This window comes from Vulpes vulpes, chromosome 6, assembly GCF_048418805.1.
Source record: "Vulpes vulpes isolate BD-2025 chromosome 6, VulVul3, whole genome shotgun sequence".
In the NCBI taxonomy this organism is placed as follows: domain Eukaryota; kingdom Metazoa; phylum Chordata; class Mammalia; order Carnivora; family Canidae; genus Vulpes; species Vulpes vulpes.
This window is the reverse complement of record NC_132785.1, coordinates 130,448,299-130,467,804: the sequence shown is the minus strand read 5'-3', so window position 1 is coordinate 130,467,804 and position 19,506 is coordinate 130,448,299. Positions and strand designations below refer to the sequence as shown.

General features: G+C 61.6%; 1 protein-coding gene across 2 annotated transcripts; it reads right to left on the bottom strand.

The window, feature by feature from the left end:
* Window positions 1-2,143: 2,143 nt before the first annotated feature.
* Window positions 2,144-9,503, bottom strand: PLD4 (phospholipase D family member 4). 2 transcript variants are annotated; one of them, XM_072762496.1, is made up of 10 exons: window positions 9,378-9,503; window positions 6,777-6,970; window positions 6,115-6,298; window positions 5,820-5,940; window positions 5,163-5,290; window positions 4,419-4,619; window positions 3,649-3,788; window positions 3,347-3,512; window positions 3,170-3,266; window positions 2,144-2,653 (listed from the first exon to the last, which is right to left on the bottom strand). In XM_072762496.1, exons 1-10 carry the CDS (start codon window positions 9,402-9,404, stop codon window positions 2,451-2,453), a joined length of 1,461 nt encoding a protein of 486 aa, XP_072618597.1. In that variant the 5' UTR covers window positions 9,405-9,503; the 3' UTR covers window positions 2,144-2,450. The 2 variants fall into 2 exon arrangements, with proteins under 2 accessions (XP_072618597.1, XP_025868466.2); XM_026012681.2 differs by having other exon boundaries at window positions 6,777-6,976; window positions 9,378-9,499.
* Window positions 9,504-19,506: the final 10,003 nt, after the last annotated feature.

Here is a 19,506-nt window from a genome sequence, read left to right as displayed (position 1 = left end):
CAGGGTGCTGGCAGCAGGTTGGGTGCTGGCAGCAGGCTGGGACAGGGCTTGGAGCTGCCCAGGCACCTGCCCCGCAGAGGCAGGATCGGAATCCGCGTGGAGCCGGGTTCTGGCCCGCCTGCTAGATCAGAAGCCTGTCTCTGCGGCCCTGGCCTCTCTCGGCCCCTGGCTTCTGACCAAAGCTTCAGAGCCCACCTACCCTGCAGGAGCCCCCTACGCTGGCGCTCAGGGCTGGCCAGCGGCCCAAGGGACAGCAGAGTGGGACACCTGGGTCCTGCTGTCCCACACCCTGGGGTGCCCCTCCCTGTCCCCCTGTTCTCTCTGCCGCCGGGTGAGCCGACAGGCTGCAGCCGGCCCCTTACACGTCAGCATCCTCGCTGGTGAAGAAGGTCCCCGAGCTCAGCCTGCTTCCCTGCCCAGACCTGCGAGGGTCCCGGGACGGTGCCAGCGATGCACGCAGCCCTGCAAGGCGTCCACGGCCTCCCGGACCCGTCTGTGCGTGAGCGGCACTGGCCCAAGCCAAGGCCCGGGGGCCGCCGTGGCCGCTGCCCGTGTCCCGCGCGGGAGCCCCGTAGGAGCAGATACGCGCAGACCCACCCTGCTCTCCAGGGCTGCCTGTGGGGTTGGCGCTCTGGTCCTGGCCTCACAGCCGCCTTGTCCCGGGCGGGTCAGCCCCGAGCTCGCAGGGCTCCGGGCTCCCGGCCACGCTGCGACGACAGGTGCGGAGGCCACCCAGCAGCCCAGGGGCCATCACACCTCAGCGGCAGCCCGGGAGGCCTGCTCCACAGCGGGAGACCCAGCTTGATGAGGCTCAAGAGCCCCCCCCCCCCCAGGATGCCTCCACGTGGCTCCTTCTGTGGCCGCAGTGGACAGACTGACGTGGCCCTCCTGCCCCTGCCCCCCGGAGCCCACGCCGTGTGATCCCGTCCCCTCGGGAGCAGGCACAGCCCATCTCTGCTTGTAAGCAATAGAGTACACAAAGGTGACACGCGTCCTTCCGTGATTATGTGACGGACGTCTGTTGCGGCGTCCTCGCTGGCTGATGAAGCAAGCTCCTCGGCCGTGGCAGGTCCTGCAGAGAAGCCCGTGTGCCAGGGCACAGAGGGGGGCCCAGCAGGACAAGCAGCCCTGGGTCACCCGGCCTGCGAGGGCCGAACGGAGCTGGTGGGACAGGTGATGAGACCCCAGCCCCACTCACACCCCCACTGCAGCCTGCGGGGCGCTGAGCACAGGCCCCAGAGGAGCGGGTCCCTAGGGGCCGGGAGGTCGTATCGTGCGCTGTCGTCGGCCGCGATGTGTGGCAATGCCATCACGTGTGGAAAAGTCACGCAGGGAACGGACACCGCGTGGGAAGACTGTGGCCCCTGCCTCGGGCACCAAGGCCCGGGAGCTCAGGCCTCGACTGGAGCTCCGGAGGAGGAGGAGGAGGCTGACCCCCACCGGGGTTCACAGGACACCCACAGCCTCGCATGACAAACGCCCCGCGGCTTCCTCCTGTCCTCGCTCATGAACTGCCCGTTCTCCAGGGGATCCCACACCCCCTACCTCGGGTGACCCTCCCCTCCAGCCGCGGGCGGGGGCTCACTGCCCAGCTCTTGCTGCTGCCCCCACAGCTGGAAGCAGCCATTCTCCTCGGGGCGGGTGAGCAGGAGCCCCGGGCCTGGCAGGGGTGGGGCAGGCCGCGCTGGGGTCTGCTGAGCAAGCGCCGCAGCCGCGGAGAGGGGGACGCTGGGTAGCTGGACGGCAGTGGGACACCCGGGAGCCTCACTCCGCTGCCCCACCTGGGTTTGCTCCCCGGCGCTGCCGCAGGAGGAGGAGGAGGAAGCTCCCTGAGGTGGGCCCCCATCAGGACCCCTGCGCTGCCTCCCCTCTGGGCGCAGTATCCCGTGCCCACAGCGCTGCCCACTACCCACCAGGCCCACCACGAGGTCCCAGGGGCCATGCAGCAGCCCTGCACACCCTCCCCTCTCCAGGACGCGTCCCCACCGGGCTGGGTCCCTGCGGGTGGCCACTGGACACTGTCAGACAGGCAGAGCAGCCATGCCCAGCAGCCATGCGGACACGGGCCCCGCACACGGTCAGGGGTGCTGAGCTCCAAGCTGGGGCTGGGGGACCTGCAGCCCACGCGGGACTCACACAGAGAGGCAGGGAGGTGCGTCTGTATTCTGAGGCCCCCCTTTGTGGGTGGGGACGGTGGCTCTGTGGGTCAGGGAGGAGCATCCCGGAGGGCTCTCCAGAGGAGGTGGGGTTTAAGAGAGGCTGGTGTGGAGAGCTGAGGGCGAGGAAGCAGTCTCCACCTGCCAGGGGTCGGGAAGTCCTGGCCCCGAGCAGGGCTGGCAGGATGGGCCGCTCGGAGCCCCGACGAGGACAGGTGTGGAGGTGCGGGGCGGGGGGGTGGGGAGCAGCGTCCACCAGGAGCCGTGGGGCCGGGGCGGGCACGGAGCTGGACCTCAGCCCTGCCAAGCACAGTCCTGGCCCTGGGCTTGCCCGTCCAGGCCCACGGCGTACTGGGAATCCCAGTCCCGTTCAAACAGGCGGCGCAGCTGCTCCTGCACGGTGCGCACCCCTGGCCGGGCGCCGGGCGGCCTCTGGCTGACCACCAGGCTCACCCCCGACGTGCTGCTGAAGTAATCTTCCGACCAGTTGGAGGTGCCTGGGGGCGAAGATGGGAGAGAGTCCCTGGATGACTGGGCTCACGCGGCCCCTCTGCAGGGCAGCCGTGCGGCCCCGTCGTGCTCTGGGGACAGAGGGGGCACAGCGGCAGCTCGGCGCTCGGACGCTGCGGCCGGGGCAGCCCCTTGGTCGCAGGGGGGCGATGAGCTCTTCACGCATGGGGCTCCATCCGCACCATCCTGGGACGGAGGCCTGAAAACCCAGTGCTCAGGCCTTGCCGCCCTCCCCGTGGGCCCAGGTAGGGGCTGCGCTGCTGGCCTGGTCCCTAGAGCCCCGCTGGAGATCCCAATCCCCCTCGGCTGCCCTGGGCCCTGAGGGGTCCCTGCGGCCTGTGAGGGCAGCGTCCCCTTCCGCACCCCAGCCTGGCCTCCACTCGGGCTCACGTCCCGGTCCTGGGGGTTTATGAGGCCTCTGGGGTTGTGCGCACTTGCTGGGCCCCCTCCAAGACTCCAGGGTCCGGGCCGCAGGCCTGAGCCCGCCACCCGCGGCTGCTCACCTACGTAGGCCGCCTTCTCCGTGACCACGAACTTGCTGTGGTTCACTCTGCTGAACGGGATGTTGGTGTGATTCCTCCCGGGCACGATGAAGACTTTCTTGGGGGAACAGAGAGGGGGGAGCGTGTGGGAAAGCGGGGAGGGCCCTCCCCCAGCCGGCCCTGGGAGCGGGTCCTCACCACATCCACCGAGACACCGGCCGCGGGGTTGCTGAAGGCCTGCAGGGACCGCAGGCTGGGGAACATGCTGGGGTCCGTGTGGGGCCAGCAGCTGACCAGCAGGCGCACGCGCACACCCCTGTTGAAGGCCGCCGCCCGCAGCGCCGTGTCCAGCACCGGCCAGTACCTGCGGGACGGAGGCTCAGGGTCCCCGGGCCTGCAGCCGTGGGGGGCGGGCTCTCGGCGGGACAGGGGACGGGCGGGGTCCCCAGCAGCAGGGCGGGCCGCCCCGGGGCCGCCGGGCTCCCCTGGCCCACACGCACCTGGCGGGGTGGACGAAGCGCGTGGTGGGGAAATACTCCATCACCGAGGCGTAGAGGAAGTCCTGGGCGCCCCCCATCACCGCCAGCAGCGCTTCCAGGTCCCTGGTGCGGCCGTGCGGGCACAGCACCGGCGGCGACGCCTGTTCACGGGCAGCGGTCACTGAGGGCACCGAGCGCCCCCTGACTGCGGCCCTACCGGGCGCCCACCCTCCAGCGTTTGGGAGCCGGGGGAAGGCAAGAGACACCACCTGGAGAGCAGGGCAGGGAGGAGGGGGCCTAAACTGGTCCCCCCCCGCCCCCCGCCACCACTCCTGGTTGGTGGGACTTCCCGGAACGAGGGGGCTCAGCGGGGCCCGGTGGAGGAGCACCCCCCGCGGTGCGGGGCCCTGACCAGCCAGCGGGGCAGCTGGAGGGCCGTCTGCTGCCGGCGGAGGCGCTTGGCCCTTCCTTCCCCGAGGGCAGAGCCACTGGCTGAGCCGGCCCTCCCGGCTTCCTGGCCCCCAGCTGAAGCCACCTCGGCCCCACCGGGCAGCTTGGAGACTCCCCGCCCCGGGCCGCAGGATGCCCTGCCAGCCCCGTCCCCCGGGGGGCCATGGCCGCGTCCTCCCCCACGCCAGCCTGCCGCTCGCCAGGGGACCACGGCCCCGTCCTGGGCGCTGGCTCCCCAGCCTCTGCCCGGAGGCCCCGACGGGCACTGCGGCAGGACGGGTTCCCCGAGGGCCCGTGCAGCCGGGAGAGCCGGGGCATGACGGCCCCTCAGCCCCTCTTACGGAGAGGTAGGCCGTGGTGGGCACCCCGTCGAAGCGGCCCCGGAGGGGCTGGAAGCGGTTGATGTGGGACCAGAAGTTGTGAGGCCAGGCTTTGGGGAGGACGGCCTTTGGCGTCCCCAGCACCCAGTAGGTCTGGAAGGTCTTCTCCAGGTCGAGGGCCAGGTGGCTGCAGTTGTAGATGACGGCGCCGAGCTCCTTCACCTGCAGGGACGGGGCAGCGGCTGTGTGACCCCCCCCGCCCCCCGGGCAGAGCGCAGCCCCCCACACCCCCACCGGCCCGGCACTGCCTCTCCCGCAGGAGTCACAGCGGACAGGTGCTCCGCGGAGCTGGGAGGTGGGGGCCCGGGGTGCCCCGCCGGCCTTCAACATTGTCTTCCAATGAGCACAGAGACACGTGTTTGTGAAAAGATAGAAAATGCACAAAAGCCCCAGAAAGCCAGAAAATTCCTTCTTTGCGTCCCTGTCTGGCTGCCTTTCCCGCCACGGTCTGGTTTTTATCACGTTGCTTCTCCTAAAGGGATGGTGCTGTGCAGTGGGCAGGTTTCCCCGGATAAAGACACTGGGACGTCCGTCTACGGGGTTGACGTGACGTTCCACGGGGCGGGCGCGACAGCCGTGCGTGACTCCGTAACCAGTGCCACCGGGTGAAGGCCCCAAAGCTGCACGGGACGCCAGGCCCAGCCCCCGGGGGCGCGGGCGGGGATGGGGCCAGGTGCGCCTCCCTTCCCGGGGCTCGGCACTCACCTGCGTCAGGGACCGCCAGTCCATGTTGGCACTGCCCAGGTAGATGTGCCGCCCGTCCACGACCCAGAATTTGGAGTGCAGAACACCGCCGGTGAGCTTCTCCATGGGCACGTAGCGCACCTGCGCACCTGGCGAGAGTTCAGGACCCCGGGGTCCACTGGCTCGTGTCAGGGTCGCCTTCACGGGCCGAGCCTGATCTCGGGCCGACGACCCTCACGGCAGTGCTGCTGGGCTCATGCCATCATCGTCCCCACTTGACGGGCGGAGAAACGCAGGCCCTGATGCCCCGACTGGCCCCAGATCCCCCCGGGCAGCCCGGCTCCGGAGCCCGGGTCCGCAAGGACTGCTCCCCGGCTGAGCTCCCAGCCTGAGCCCACCCGCAGGTCTAAGCAGCGGGGCTCAGGGGGGCCCCAAGGCCACGCCAGGCTCTGCCCCGTGGAATACGGCCTCGGGCTCCCTGGAACCAGCCCCGGCCCCGGGGGAAGCTGACCCCAGCATGCCGCCCTGGGTCCCTCCGTCCCGGGGAACTAGGGAAGCACGGGGAGCCTTTCCCCGCCTCCCCCAGGCCGCCCTGCTCTGCTCGTCCCTGTCCCTGTCCCTGTCCGAGGCACATGCTTACCCCCGGGGCAGAGGCGCCCAGGACGGCCGGGCACCTACCTCGGGCCGCCAGGACCTGCAGGTCCGTGGACTTCTTGGCCAGCGACCGGCTGCTGGTAGCCACCACCAGGGAGATGTTCTTGTCCAGCAGCTGCTCCAGCTTCCGCAGAAGGGCCTCCCCCTGTGAGGCCGGGCCAGCCGTGAGGGGTGACTCCCTGCCCGCTAGGAAGAGCCCAGACCTCTCCCGGGAGGCCCCCCGGCCCCCCCCCACGCAGAGGCAGGGAGCTGTGCCCTGGCACCCGGCCGGGCGGGACGGCCTGCAGCCTCCGAGCGGGGTGGGGAGGCCCGGGCATACCAGCTGGGAAGACGAGTCGTTGACCCCGATGTCAGCCCCCGTGAGGGACCAGTAGAAGGAGGCCACGTGGATGCTCTCCTGGGCGGCGTCCAGCAGCTGCAGCCAGGCCTGGGCCAGGGGCTGGGCAGACGGGCTGCCGGCTGCAGAGGGCAGGTCCTGGGGGATGCTCTCCACGAGGACAAGCCTGCAGAAGGGGCACATGGGGCCTGAGCGGAGCCCAGGTGCCACCAACCTGCCTGCATCACCCGTTCCGTCCCCGCTGGCCAAACCGGGGGGCTCACTGCCAACATGGGGCCCGAGCCCAGGCCAAGGGTGCGTGGAGCGGGGCCCAAATAGACTGGACAGGGCAGGCCTGAGCCCAGCAAGCCGGCGGGGGGCGGCAACAGCCAGGAGGGAGCAGGGCGGGTTAGGGCCAATCCCAGGCACCGCCTTGGAGAGCCTGGGAGCCTGGGGAGCTGTGGCTCCGAGCGGAGATTTACTGGGGGGCAGGCCCTTGGAGGCGGCCCAAGCTGAGCCCGAGGAAGGGCTGGACCAGCAGCTGCATCTTCCAGGAGGCGACAGAGGCCCGTGTCCTCCCACGGGGGGACAGCGGGAGGCACCCAGAGGCGCAGCGCTGAGAGCCGCCCCCGCCCCCCCCATCCTTGCATCGCGGCCTCACTCACCGGCAGGAGTCCTGCAGCGGCTTCAGGGCCTCCCCTCTCGGGGGCTCCCAGGCCCGGCTGGCCCCGTGGCCCCTGGACCTGCTGGGCCCTTCCTCGGGGCACACCTGGCCGCAGGTGGGAGGAAGGTGCACCTGCCACAGGACGTAGGCAAGGGCCATGGCGCCGAGCCACAGCGTGGCCAGCATTCCCAGCACCTGCAACTGGAGAAGGCGTCACCACGGGGCCCCTGGACGCCACGGGTGCGCCCTACTTCGGGGCGGGCTGACGCGGCCCCTCCAGTGCTGACAGAGACTGTCCCTGGCTCCCCGAGGGGACCAGGCCTGCAGCAGGGCGAGGGCAGGGTGGACTGAGCAGAGCCCAACCTGCCCATGTCGGGGGGCTCGGGTGGCCTGGGGCCGTCCCTCGGCTCCCCCTGAGCAGGGACGTGGGCAGGCGAGGGCAGCCCACCGGTCTGGCTGCTGTCGTTGTCGCCGCTCTGCCCACCTGCCCCCGGGTCCCCCGTGCCGGCCTCTCTGTCCTGCGGGCTGTGGGGCATGTGGAGCGGCCAGGCAGGGGCCCCGGCGCTCTCTGTGGAGGCCTCAGCACCTGACGGGGCGACCGGGCCTCACCCACAGCCCAGCCCCGCCTGGGCCGGGACCCCGCAGAGCCTGCTGCCGAGGTGGTGCCTGGGCTGTGAGGCCAGTGCCAGGCTTCCCTCTGCTGCGGGTGGGGCCCTCTGCCCGGAGCCTGAGGCTGGTGTATGGGTGTGTGCGTGCGTGCAGGCGTGTGTATGTGCATGCACACGTGTGTACGCATGACCCCACCTGTGCCTTGTGTGTGCATGTGCACGTGTGTGTGCATGCAGGCAGGTGTGTGATGCACATGTGTGCATGTGTAGGCATGTGCGTGCCTGTGTGTATGTATGACCCCACGTGGGCCTTGCGTGTGCACATGTGTACATGTGTGCGTGCAGGTGTGTGCGTATGTACATGTGCATGTACGTCTGTGCATGGGTGCGCATGTGCGTGCACGCGTGTGTACGTGTGTCCCCATCTGTGCCTCTGACCCACCTGGCCCTCGGGCTGCTCCCCCCTCTCCGTCTCCCTCCCTGGGGGCGTCTGCGTGTCTGAATCTCGCTTCCTTCTTTCAGCCACGCGTGTGGCGAGGCCCGGAGCCATTTCTGCTTTCAGCAGATGGGCCTGTAAGTCGCCGCTTCCCTTCCCAGGGCCGGGCCCCGGCCCCGCTCTCTGCAGGCCCTCCTGGGACCCGGGTAGCACCCCACCCTTCCCATGGCTGGGAGGGCGTGGGGCGGCTGACTTGGGGCCCTTCACTGCTGTCCCAGGGGGTCGGGGGAACTGAGTGAGGACCCCGTGGCACCGTGTGGGGGTTCCCCCCGCACAGCAGGACTCTGTCACCCGCCAGGACACGTCCCCCTAGGGCAGCTACTCCCAGAAAGACCGGGGAGCCAGGTGGGCTGGGCCGCTGCTGGACCCTCCCCGCCATGGCCTCTGATGCCACCACGAGCCGGGCGCCCCCGAGTTCAGCACACCCCCTTATGCAGGGACTGGGTCACCTGGCTAGCCACGCACTGTCCAGATGTCCACAGGCCTGGGCCGTGGTGGGGAGGGGGCCTCGGGGCCCGGGGCCACACTGCAGGCCTCGTGGGCAGCCTAGGCCAGGCACGTGCAGCCAGGCTGTCAGCACTGGCCCCGTGGGCTCCGTGGTTAGTGTCCAGGCCCCTGGGCTTTGCTCTAGGACTGTCCTCCCTCCCGTGGGACACCCTGGCCTGCCTCGGGGTGGAAGAGGGAGGCTGGAGGGGCTGTGTCTGTCCTCAGCCAGAACATTATTGGACGGTGGGGGCCTCAGAAGCCAGAACAAGGACCATAGCAAGGCCTCAGGGCCTCAAGGTGCTCATGCACCGGGCAGAGCCAGGCTCAGGGGGCCGCCCTGCCTCACCACCCCCTCCGCGGGTTCATCAGGCCCTCGCTGACCCTCAAGAGAGGCAGTGGGTGTGAAGCGGGGGCACCAGGGCCTCCTGGGACTGGCCGCTCCCCTGCTGCACCACAGGGGAAAGGCGCCCATCCCCCAGACCCAGACGTCCCCCGCAGAGGGCAGGTGAGAGCCCTGCGGCCCCACTGGGACTTGGAGCTGTCCTAGCACCTCCCCGACCACCGAGGCCCGGGCACATCCTCTCCTCTCTTGGCCGCTGGGAACAGCACAGGGGCCCGGGAGGCCGGCCGCCCTGGCTGCAGACCCGCTCACTCACTGCAGCACTGGGGAGCCCATGTCCCTGGGCTGGGGGGCCGCGGTGGGAGAGGGTGGCCCACTAGGGATCGTGTCTCAGAGCTGTGGCAGGCTGGGGGACCCGGTGGGGCAGCCGTGGGCCCCCAGCCATCAGAGGTCATGGCAGGTGTGGCGCTTCCTGCCTGCAGAGCGTGGGGTGCCGCTGTCAGCTCGAGGGGAGGCTCCCGGCCCGGTGGTCCCTGCTGCGCAGACCAGAGGAGGGACGGTGGTCGGCAGGCCCCGCGGAGGCTCTGCGATCCCCTGGGCCCGGGGTGCTGGCAGCCGGCTTCCCCGGCCTTCGGGCTGGCTCTGCCCCTGCGCTGGGCCCCCTGGACTCACCTCGGGGGGTCGTGCCTTGGCGTCCATCTCGCTGCAGCCGCAGACTGCAGCTCCCGGTCGGGCAGGCTGCCTCCGCCCGAGCCCACCTGCCTCCTCTCTGCAGCCTGCTGCTTCCCCTTCTGCCACTTCCTCTTAGCCCCGAGCACCTCCTTCTGCTCCCCCGACACACATCTGGAGCCCGGTGGGCCAGCAGGAGCGTAGGCCTGGGCATGTTCACCTCCAGATTCTCTCCCCCGGCCCCATGGCCCAGGCGGAGGCGTTCTCCAGCGCAGGCCCGGGTGTGGGTTAGGCCCGGTGCCCCCCCACAGACCCAAGGAGGCCGGGCTGGAGCGAGATTGTTCATTTCTCTGTCACACTAACCAGGTTTAGGGGCTGGTGGCCTAGTGCTGTGGGCTCCACGGCCATGGGGTGCCAGGTCCTCCAGGCCGCTCCTAGGGAATCCCAGCTCCCAATCCCTAGGGTTGGCCTGTAGCCTCGAGGGCCCACAACGGCTGCTGGAAGTCAGCCGTCACCTCCGTGTTCCTAGGAGCATAAGGGACGTCCCGGAGGAGACATCCTGGAAGTCCCATGGGGCACTCCCGCTCGGGCATCAGGATTTAACGAATACCTTCCCGACAGGGTCGCAACACCGGTACCAGCCCTGACAGTCGGTGGTGCCTTGATATGGCCAGTCGCGGTCTGGTGCCGTCCTCCCGAGGCGAAGGGCTGCGGGCTCCTTCCTAAGGGCACGAATCCCGTGGCAGGGGCTCCACCCTCCCGGCCTGACCTCCTCCCTCCCCGCGGAGTCTCGGCTCCTCTTCCTGCTACCCCGGCCCTGTGAGTGAGGCGGGGGCGGCTTGTCCTGGCAGGGGTGCGGCCGGGGGGGGGGGGGGGCTGCCCCGACAGCCACGGGTTCCGCTGGATCTCAGCTCCCCCACTAGTGACGCTAAGTCTGCTTGTCAGTACAACGCGCTCGCTGCCTTGCCGGCGCCTGGATCCTTACCGACCTGCACCCGCTGGTGCCCGCGCGGCCGACGCCTTCCGAAAGAAGGTTCCAGCTCAGCCGAAACATGGCAAGGGCTATCTTGCTTCTCTTGCTTTTTAACTTTATTATCCACTCCCCCACCCCCCAGCCCTGCCGTTTTATCGCGACCCACCTGCCATGTGCACGTCCGTTTCCAGCGACGACATCACGGTCGATACTTGGAGATGCTGCAAAATGCCCACCACGATGGGTTTGGGTGGCACCTGTCACCTCCGGATCCAGTGCTGTTCGTCGCGGCGAGGACGGGGAAGACATGCCGTCCTGGCCACCTCCTAGCACACGGCCCTGCGCTGCCAGGCCCCCGCCCAGGGATCCCCGGATGCCCAAAGTGTGTCCCCACTCCCCCGCCCCCGCCATGCCCGGGTCTGTCCACGAGTTCGGGTTTTGCAGACTCCACACCTGGGTGCCTCCCAGGCTGCGTGACTCAGCTCCCTGCACAGTGCACCCTCCAGGTCCAACGGGGGGCGGGACCCCCTCTATCTCATGGTTGAGCAGCGTCCTCCAGAGTAACAGTCCTAACGCCACTACAAACAATGACACTACGAACTGGAATTTAAGATTTCTCTGCAAGGTCTTTCTCACGATTATGTCTGACCAAGGATGTAAACAGCAAGCACCGTGTTCTAAAGTCAGTCTTTCTTTTTTTTTTAAAGATTTTATTTATTTATTCATAGAGACACAGAGAGAGGCAGAGACACAGGCAGAGGGAGAGGCAGGCCCCATGCAGGGAGCCCGATGTGGGACTTGATCCAGGGTCTCCAGGGTCAGGCCCCGGGCTGAAGGCAGACGCTCAACCACTGACCCACCCAGGCGTCCTAATCATACCCAGACCTTAAGGGCATCTGAAAAGAATTACTGGAATGTTGATAATTCCTAGTAGAAATCTCAGGTGCTCCAAGGAATAGCAATGACTTGAACGTGAAGTCTTGCCACCCCCGCGCCCCTTATAAATCATTTATTAACATTTTGTCTCCCAGGCCCCGGAGTCGCTGGGAGGTCTGTGCTGGTCTGTGGGCGGATGCTTGCCTCCTGCAGGGAGGGCCGCACGCCAGGTGTCTCTTTACCCCCCTGACTAAACCACGTGCCACCGTGCACGACCCTCACTTTCCCTAATAACAGCTCCTGTCTTAAAACCTGCGTTGTCTGACTTTAATTTCCCTACGCCCGCTGTGCCTCGACGAACACTCACATGACTTTTAAAAATATCCTTCTCCCTTAGGTTGGTATGTGTCTGCTCTTCAGATCTGTGTCTCCTAAGTAACAGAGCTGGAATTTATTTTTTTTTAAAGATCTTATTTATTGATTTGAGAGAGAGAACAGACGCGCGTGAGAGGGCACGAGTGAGGGGAGGGGCAGAGGGAGAAGCCGACTCCCCCGCTGAGCAGGGAGCCCGATGCGGGACCCGATCCCAGGACCCCAGGATGGTGACCTGAGCCCAAGGCAGATGCTTCACCACCTGAGCGGTGCCCCCAGAGTTGGAATTTAAAACATATCTAACCTGACCATCTCTGCCTGTTCCAGCTGAGTTTAGTCTATTTACATTTATTGTGATAACTGCTACATTGTTATTTATTTTTCATTCCTTATATTGTGTGTTTGGCCCACATCGTACGGTTCTGTGCGCCTCTCCCGGGTCCCCTGAGTTTTCTCCAGTTTTCCCCTCCCGGTCCAGCTATCCCCTGTCTTGGTGGTCTGGTTCCAATGCCCACCCACACCCCCCTTATCCTTTCCGTGAGCAGACAGGGTCATCCTTCCTGGCCGTCCGTGGTCCACGTGGTGGCCCCAGGGCACGTTCCGACCCACGCACTGCGAGTGGAGACGTCTGGTCAAGGGGCCTCCATCGCTTCCTCCTGCCGCGTCCTGGGCTCCTATGGACGCAGAAGCGGGGGGCACCAGCTTCCCACCTGAAGGACGGTTTCCCCAAAGGGCCACTCGGACCCACTGCACGTTTTACGTCCACAATAAATATTCTTTTTCTTTTTTCACAATAAATACTCTTTTGTTGTGTTGAGGCACTCACCTCCGCGTCCCCAGCGCTGTCGCTAGCTTGTCTTTGCCTTTCTCCCCTGCACCCGTAAGGAGGCAGGGACATGTTTAACATCTTTCCCTCTCCTGGGTGACGCAAGGACCTTCGGGTACCTCGGCACGACCTCCGATGATCTGCAGTGTATGTTGTCTCTCACGTTTGTCCTGTCTTGTCATGTTATGATTCTATTTTTTTTTTTTCATGTTATGATTTTAAACCCCATACATTACACATCTATCATCAGTTTTTCCAGTCAGGCTGTGTGAGACTGATCTGCTTGCATCTCTGTCCGCGCAGCCTTCCTTCTCATTCCAGACCCACCCAGCGTCCTGCCTCCTGAAACACGTCCTCTACAACCCACCTAATAGGAATTCCGCTGCTTATAACATTCTTGGCCGCCAGTTATTTTCCTTCAGTGGGAATGTGCTGAGGGACGCTCAGTCCTTAGCGACATGCAAATGTCTCTAATTTCCCTCCGTTACTGAAGGACAACTTTCCAGCCACAGGATTCTTTTTTTTTTTTTTTTTTTTTTATGATGGTCACACAGAGAGAGAGAGAGAGGCAGAGACACAGGCAGAGGGAGAAGCAGGCTCCATGCACCGGGAGCCCGACATGGGATTCGATCCCGGGTCTCCAGGATCACGCCCTGGGCCAAAGGCAGGTGCTAAACCACTGAGCCACCCAGGGATCCCCTTTAAAGTTCACTTATTGAAGCCATCTCTACCCCAACGCAGGGCTGGAACTCACAACCCCGAGATCAAGAATCTCATGCTCGGGGCGCCTGGGTGGCTCAGAGGCAAGGATCTGCCTTCAGCTCAGGGCGTGATCCCAGGTCCAGGGATCGGGTCCCGCGTCGGGCTCCCCGCATGGAGCCTGCTTCTCCTCCGCCTGTGTCTCTGCCTCTCTCTGTGTGTCTCTCATGAATAAATACATAAAATCTTAAAAAAACAAGTCTCCTGCTCTACCGACCGGAGGCTGGAAGGCCTGAATCCAGGCATGGGCACGGGGTCCCTCTGAGCCCCTGGCACACCCGGCGGCCTCGACGACTCTTCATCCCTTCTTCCTAGAACTTAGAAGGATGCTGGCTCAATGCCTCTGAGTTAGGCCGAGGAAAGGAGCAGAGTACGGAGTCCCAAGGCCCAGAAGGTCCCCTTCATGCGGAGACCATCGCCCGGCTGGGGCCCCCCTGGCAGGGCCACCCAGGGGCCCCGATCCTCTCACATCTTCAAGGGTGCAGTCCGACTTGCTGCTTTAATCCTATTCCTGCAGGTGAGGCTGGCGGGAGCCCCCACAGGTGGGGAAGTTTGAAGGTTCATTACCCCACGGTTCCCCCAGGCCCCCCCAGGCAGCACAGCACCCGGACACGGGCGGAGCGGGCAGCGGGGGGCACTGCCTGGCTCTGCTGCCTGCGGGAAGGGGAGCTGGGCGGGAGCAGCCTGAGGCCGTGTCCCCCGCGGTGGGACTCCCTGAGGGCTCCAGGGGTCTACGCGGAGGCCACCTCCCGGGGGCGGCTAAGGGTCTGCGGTGCACATGGGCCCGCCCCAGGAGCTGTCACCCGCCTCCACCCACATCTACCCGCCCCCTTCACACAACACAGTTTGTTTCGAGTGGTGTCTTACCCAAAGCATGAGTGGACACAAACAGGCTTCTTTGAGTTCATTCGTGGGCTGGTGGGGCTTTTGCCTTTTGGCCCCGGAGTGGAGAATAGCCCTCAACAGGCTCACACACACCCAGCAACGGGGATCCCCCAGTGTCGGGGAGACCCCCCAGTATCGGGCAGAACCCCAGCATCGGGCAGACCCCCCAGCATCTGGCGGACCCCCCAGTGTCGGGAGACACCCCAGCATCGGGGAGACCCCCCAGCATCTGGCAGACCCCCAGCGCCGGGCGGACCGGCCAAGCCAGCGTCAGCCACCGCAGCCCCAGCCGAGGCGTGCTCCGCGGAGTCCCGCAAAGCGTTGGCCCGCGCTCTCATCCTTCAGGCACATTTTGCTCGGTGGAGCCGTCATCCCGCGTGGCTGGAAGCGAGCCCCCCCTTCCTGCCCGTGGCCAGCACCGGGCATCTCAGGGGTCCCCGCACTTTAGGGGCTGCCGCTAACCGCTCTGCCCGCGCTTCTGAACAACGAAAGGAACTTGGCTCCAACTGCCTTGGGGATTCCGTTTATTCCTCTCCAGGGTGCCAGCCCCACCTTTGGTGGGGGGTGACGGGTCCCAGCCACCGTCACGGCCACGGGGATCTGCCGCATAGTTACCAGCCTCTGCACCTGCTTGCACGCCCAGTCTGCGGAGCTCCGCTCCTTCCTGAAGAGCAGTAAAGCTGCAGGCGTCATCGGTGGAAAACGTCTCTCCCCCGTCACTCGGAACGACGGTTTCGCCGGGTGACGATTCTCTCCTGGCGCCTGAAGGGCCCGGCCCCCGACGGCTCTCGGGGGGGACGCACGTCCGTCCACCTGCTCCTCTCCTACCTCTGTCTCCTCTGAAGGTTTGCTCGTAGCTCTGTCTCCTCTGAAGGTTTGCTCTTTATCTTGGGTCCTCCGTGTTTCAGCGTGGCTGTGTCCAGGTGAGGCCGGTTCTCATCCACCGCCCTCCCCCTTGGGAGCTCTTAAATTGGAGGATTTGTGCCTGCAATCATTTCTAGAACATTCTCAGCTGTTATCTCGTTGGAGACGGCCCCTGCCTACTTTCCGACCCTCAGTGTGGAACTCGGGTTAGGTGTGCACGGAGCCTTCACATCCACACCCCACACCACAGACTCTCCTTCCACAGCGGCACGTCTTCGCCTCAACCTTCGGGTCCGGCTGACGTCGGGCCACCCAGCTGCATCTCTGGCTGTTTACCGGCTGCTCTGCGTTCCTGAGGTTCCCACTTCTTACCTCAGATTTTTTTCTCCTGCCCAGAGCCAGGCAGCAGAGGAGCTTCCCTGCCCTGTCACCAGGCGCTGGGTGGGGTGCTCTGACCCCTTGCCCTGTGCGACCAGCCTTGGGACACTCGGCTCTGCGCAGGATTCCTAATTTCACCTCCGCTCTTACTGGGCGAGTGTGGACAGAAACCGCGAGTGCTCAGCCACGAGGAGGTTTCTGGGCCTGTAGCTGCCCCCGCGGGCTCCATACTCCAGCTCCCAGCACCCAGCTCCTGCTGCACGTCTAGTACCGGGCACTTCCCTTTCTTTACCAAAATCTCACATTTGCATCTGGTTTCAATTTTACTTTCAGCCAACAATTGTAGCTGTTCCGGTTGGCAGAGATGAAGCAGAAGTGTGAGAGGCTGAGAAGCCAGGCAAGCAGACAGAGCAGTTTTGGCAGACTCACGAAGCCGGAGAGGAACACGCGGGCATTCCCGTGGTCCAGGGCCTCTAGGACTGGAGGGGTCGAGGCGCTGTGGAGAAAGAGAGCAGAGCGGACAGCGGGGCACCTGCCAACTTGTGCGCTGTGCAGGAACAGGAGGCTGAGCAGAGTGGCCGAAAACCTAAACAAAGCTCCATAATATGGTTCTGGGGACACAAAATTGAGGTCAGACTCTCTTTCAAAGGAGGAGGGTGTTGGTAAGCCCACCTGACTCGCAGGTGGGGCTCTTGCGGACTCCAGGAGAGCAGAGCCCTACAAGGATGGGCAGACAAGACACAAGAGGTAGAACAAGCCCCATCGTGTCTAAAGCTCAGTCCCTGGCTGCATTGAAGGGACCTATCCCTGCTGGGTGATCCTCTCTGTTGAAATATGGCTTCATCCAGGCCAGCTCTGTTCTTCTCCATTCTCAATGTCAGTCGCTTTAAACCAAGAGTCACCAGAGGCACCTGGGTGGCTCAGTTGGTGAAGAATCTGCCTTCGTCTTGGGTCATGATCCAGGGTCCTGGGCTGGAGCCCCATGTCAGGCTCCCTGCTCAGCGGGGAGTCTGCTTCTCCTTCTGCCCCTCTCCCTGCTCCTACACTTATCTGTCAGATAGACAAATAAAAGCTCTAAAAAATTTTGAAAAATAAGTCAAGAGTCACCAGACGTCAAACCATTGAGCCAAGAGCAGAAACAAGGATCCAGGTATTGGGGCTCAAACAAGCTTTGAAATAGCTGTGATGACTATGCTCAGAACAACAAATGACAAGATGGAAATTTTCACTTAGAGAAATTAAGTTTTTAAAAAACATTTTTATTTATTCATGAGACACAGAGAGAGAGAGTCAGAGACACAGGCAGAGGGAGAAGCAGGCTCCCCACGGGGAGCCTGATGTGGGACTCGATCCCACAGGATCATGCCCTGAGCCAAAGGCAGATGCTCAACCACTGAGCCACCCAGGTGTCTCTGAAATATTTTTTTAAGTCAAAGAAATCCTGGAACTAAAAATACAATAAAGAATGCAATGGGGGGATCCCTGGGTGGCTCAGTGGTTTAGCACCTGCCTTCGGCCCAGGGCCTGATCCTGGAGACCCTGGATCAAGTCCCACATCGGGCTCCCTGCATGGAGCCTGCTTCTCCCTCTGCCTGTGTCTCTGCTTCTCTCTCTCGCTCTGTGTGTCTCTCATGAATAAATAAATAAAATCTTAAAAAAGAATGCAATGCATGGGTTGACAGCCAATTGGACAAGGCTGAGGGAGGCCTAGTGAGCTGTAATGTCAGTCACTGGAGAATAAAAGATGGGACACAGGAATAAAATGCATAGAAAACACAGAAAACAGCATGAGAGACACATGGGACATACACGAAGGTTTAACACATGTATAAATGGAGTCCCAGCACGGAAAAGTTGGGAATGGGACAGAATTGTGTCTGAAGAGCAAGGAGACAAGGCTCTCCCCAAACTCCCAAACTAGTGAAAGCTGGACAACACCACTTTTAGAACAGCTACAAACCTCAACACAGATGAGTACAAAGATGCTCCTTATTATAGTAAAGCCACTGGAAAACTAAAAACAAAGAGAAAATCTAAAACAGCCAGAAAAAAGGACATCATTTAGAAAGGCAACAATAACACTTCTGACTGCTCTGTGGAAGCACTGAGATCCAGGAGACAATGGAACGATATATTTTAAGTGCCAAAAAACAGTGACTGCCAACTTAGAATACTGTATCAATCTACCAAGTGAAAGGAAAAGGCAAAATAAAAACATTTCCAGACACCCCTACTCAAGACATTGAGAGGTTTTCTTGCAGCAAACCTATACCGAAAATAAACTCAGTGACGATCTGCTGGAAAATGATTCCAGATGGAAACATAGAAATGCAGAGTGAAAGAAGAGGGTACCAGAGATGAAATATGTCAATACATTTAGGGCATGTTGACAACAGAAAGTAATAAAATAGTTCGTTGTGGGGTTTACAACATTTGCAGAATTAAAATGCCCGATCATGATAGCACAAAGGTTCAAGAGGCAATCAGATTTAAAGTGTTGGAAGGTCTTTACATGGTCTAGGAAGTGCTAAAACTGTAAACTTACATTAGGCCCTAAGTGAGAGAGAAATTTTATAATTGGATTTTATTTTTTTATTTTTTAAGATTTTATTTATTTGTGAGAGACACAGAGAGAAAGGCAGAGACATAGACAGAGGAAGAAGCAGGTTCCTCACAGGGAACCTGATGAGAGACTCGATCCCAGGACCCCAGGATCAGGACCTGAGCCAAAGGCAGATGCTCAACTGCTGAGCCACCCAGGCATCCATATAATTGAATTTTATTTTATTTTTTTAAAGATTTTATTTACTTATTCATGAAAGACACAGAGAGAGAGAGGCAGAGACACAGGCAGAGGGAGAAGCAGGCTCCATGCAGGGAGCCCGACATGGGACTTGATCCAGGGTCTCCAGGGTCAGGCCCTGGGCTGAAGGCCGCGCTAAACCGCTGAGCCACCAGGGCTGCCAGAATTTTTTTTTTTAAAGATTTTTACTTATTTTACTTATTTATTCATAGAGACACACACACACACACACACAGAGGCAGAGACACAGGCAGAGGGAGAAGCAGGCTCCATGCAGGGAGCCTGACGTGGGACTCGATCCCAGGTCTCCAGGATCACACCCTGGGCTGCAGGCGGCGCTAAACTCTGCGCCACTGGGCTGCCCTATAATTGAATTTTAGAATTGTGAATTATTTTGTAATTGCCAGGAATTAGGAGAAACAATTTACATTAGACCATAATAACTGAAGGATGAATTTGATAATTGTTAGGGTGACCACTAAGAGTATAATGAAAGTATTACTAACAAGCAAATGGGGAAATATGGAATAATAAGACAAAGAATACTAGGGCAGCCCTGGTGGCGCAGTGGTTTAGTGCCTGCCTTCAGCCCAGGGCGTGATCCTGGAGTCCCGGGATCGAGTCCCACGTCGGGCTCCCTGTATGGAGCCTGCTTCTCCCTCTGCCTGGGTCTCTGCCTCTCTCTCTCTGTGTGTCTCTCATGAATAAGTAAAATCTTTTTTTTTTAAAATAATGCTTTATTAATCCTAAGGAAAAAAGGAAAGAAAAACAGAACAAGTACCAGACATAGTACAGAAGATTCAAAGTTAAATACACCAATAATTACAGTAAATGTACTAAAAATACTCCAAGTAAAAAATATATATGGTCTTACTGAATTTTATAAGATAAAATCTACAAAAGTTTAAGTAAAAGGATGAAAAATATGCTATAACACTAACCAGAAAAAAGCTAGCACAGCTATACTAATATCATACAGAGTAGACTTTAAGGCAAGAAAAATACCTAGAGATAAAGAAGATGTCGCGATGATAAAAGGGCCCATCAGCCAGGACTGTAACAATTCTAAATTATATGCACCGAATAACATAGTTTCAAAACACATAAAGAAAAACTGGCTCAAGTCATGATCTCAGAGTTCTGGGATTGAGCCCCTGTCGGGCTCCTGCTCAGTGGGGACCCTGCTTCTCCCTCTCCCTCTCTCGCTTGCCTTGTGCTTGCGCTTGATCTAAGTAAAATCTTTCTTAAAATGGACGTAAACATATTCTTTTCAAAGGCACATGAAGCATTTATCACAATTGTCCATATTCTGGGTAAAAAAGCACACTCTATGCCTTTCCAATGATTGAAATAATTTAAAGTATATATTCTGACCACAGTGGAAGTAGGATGGAAG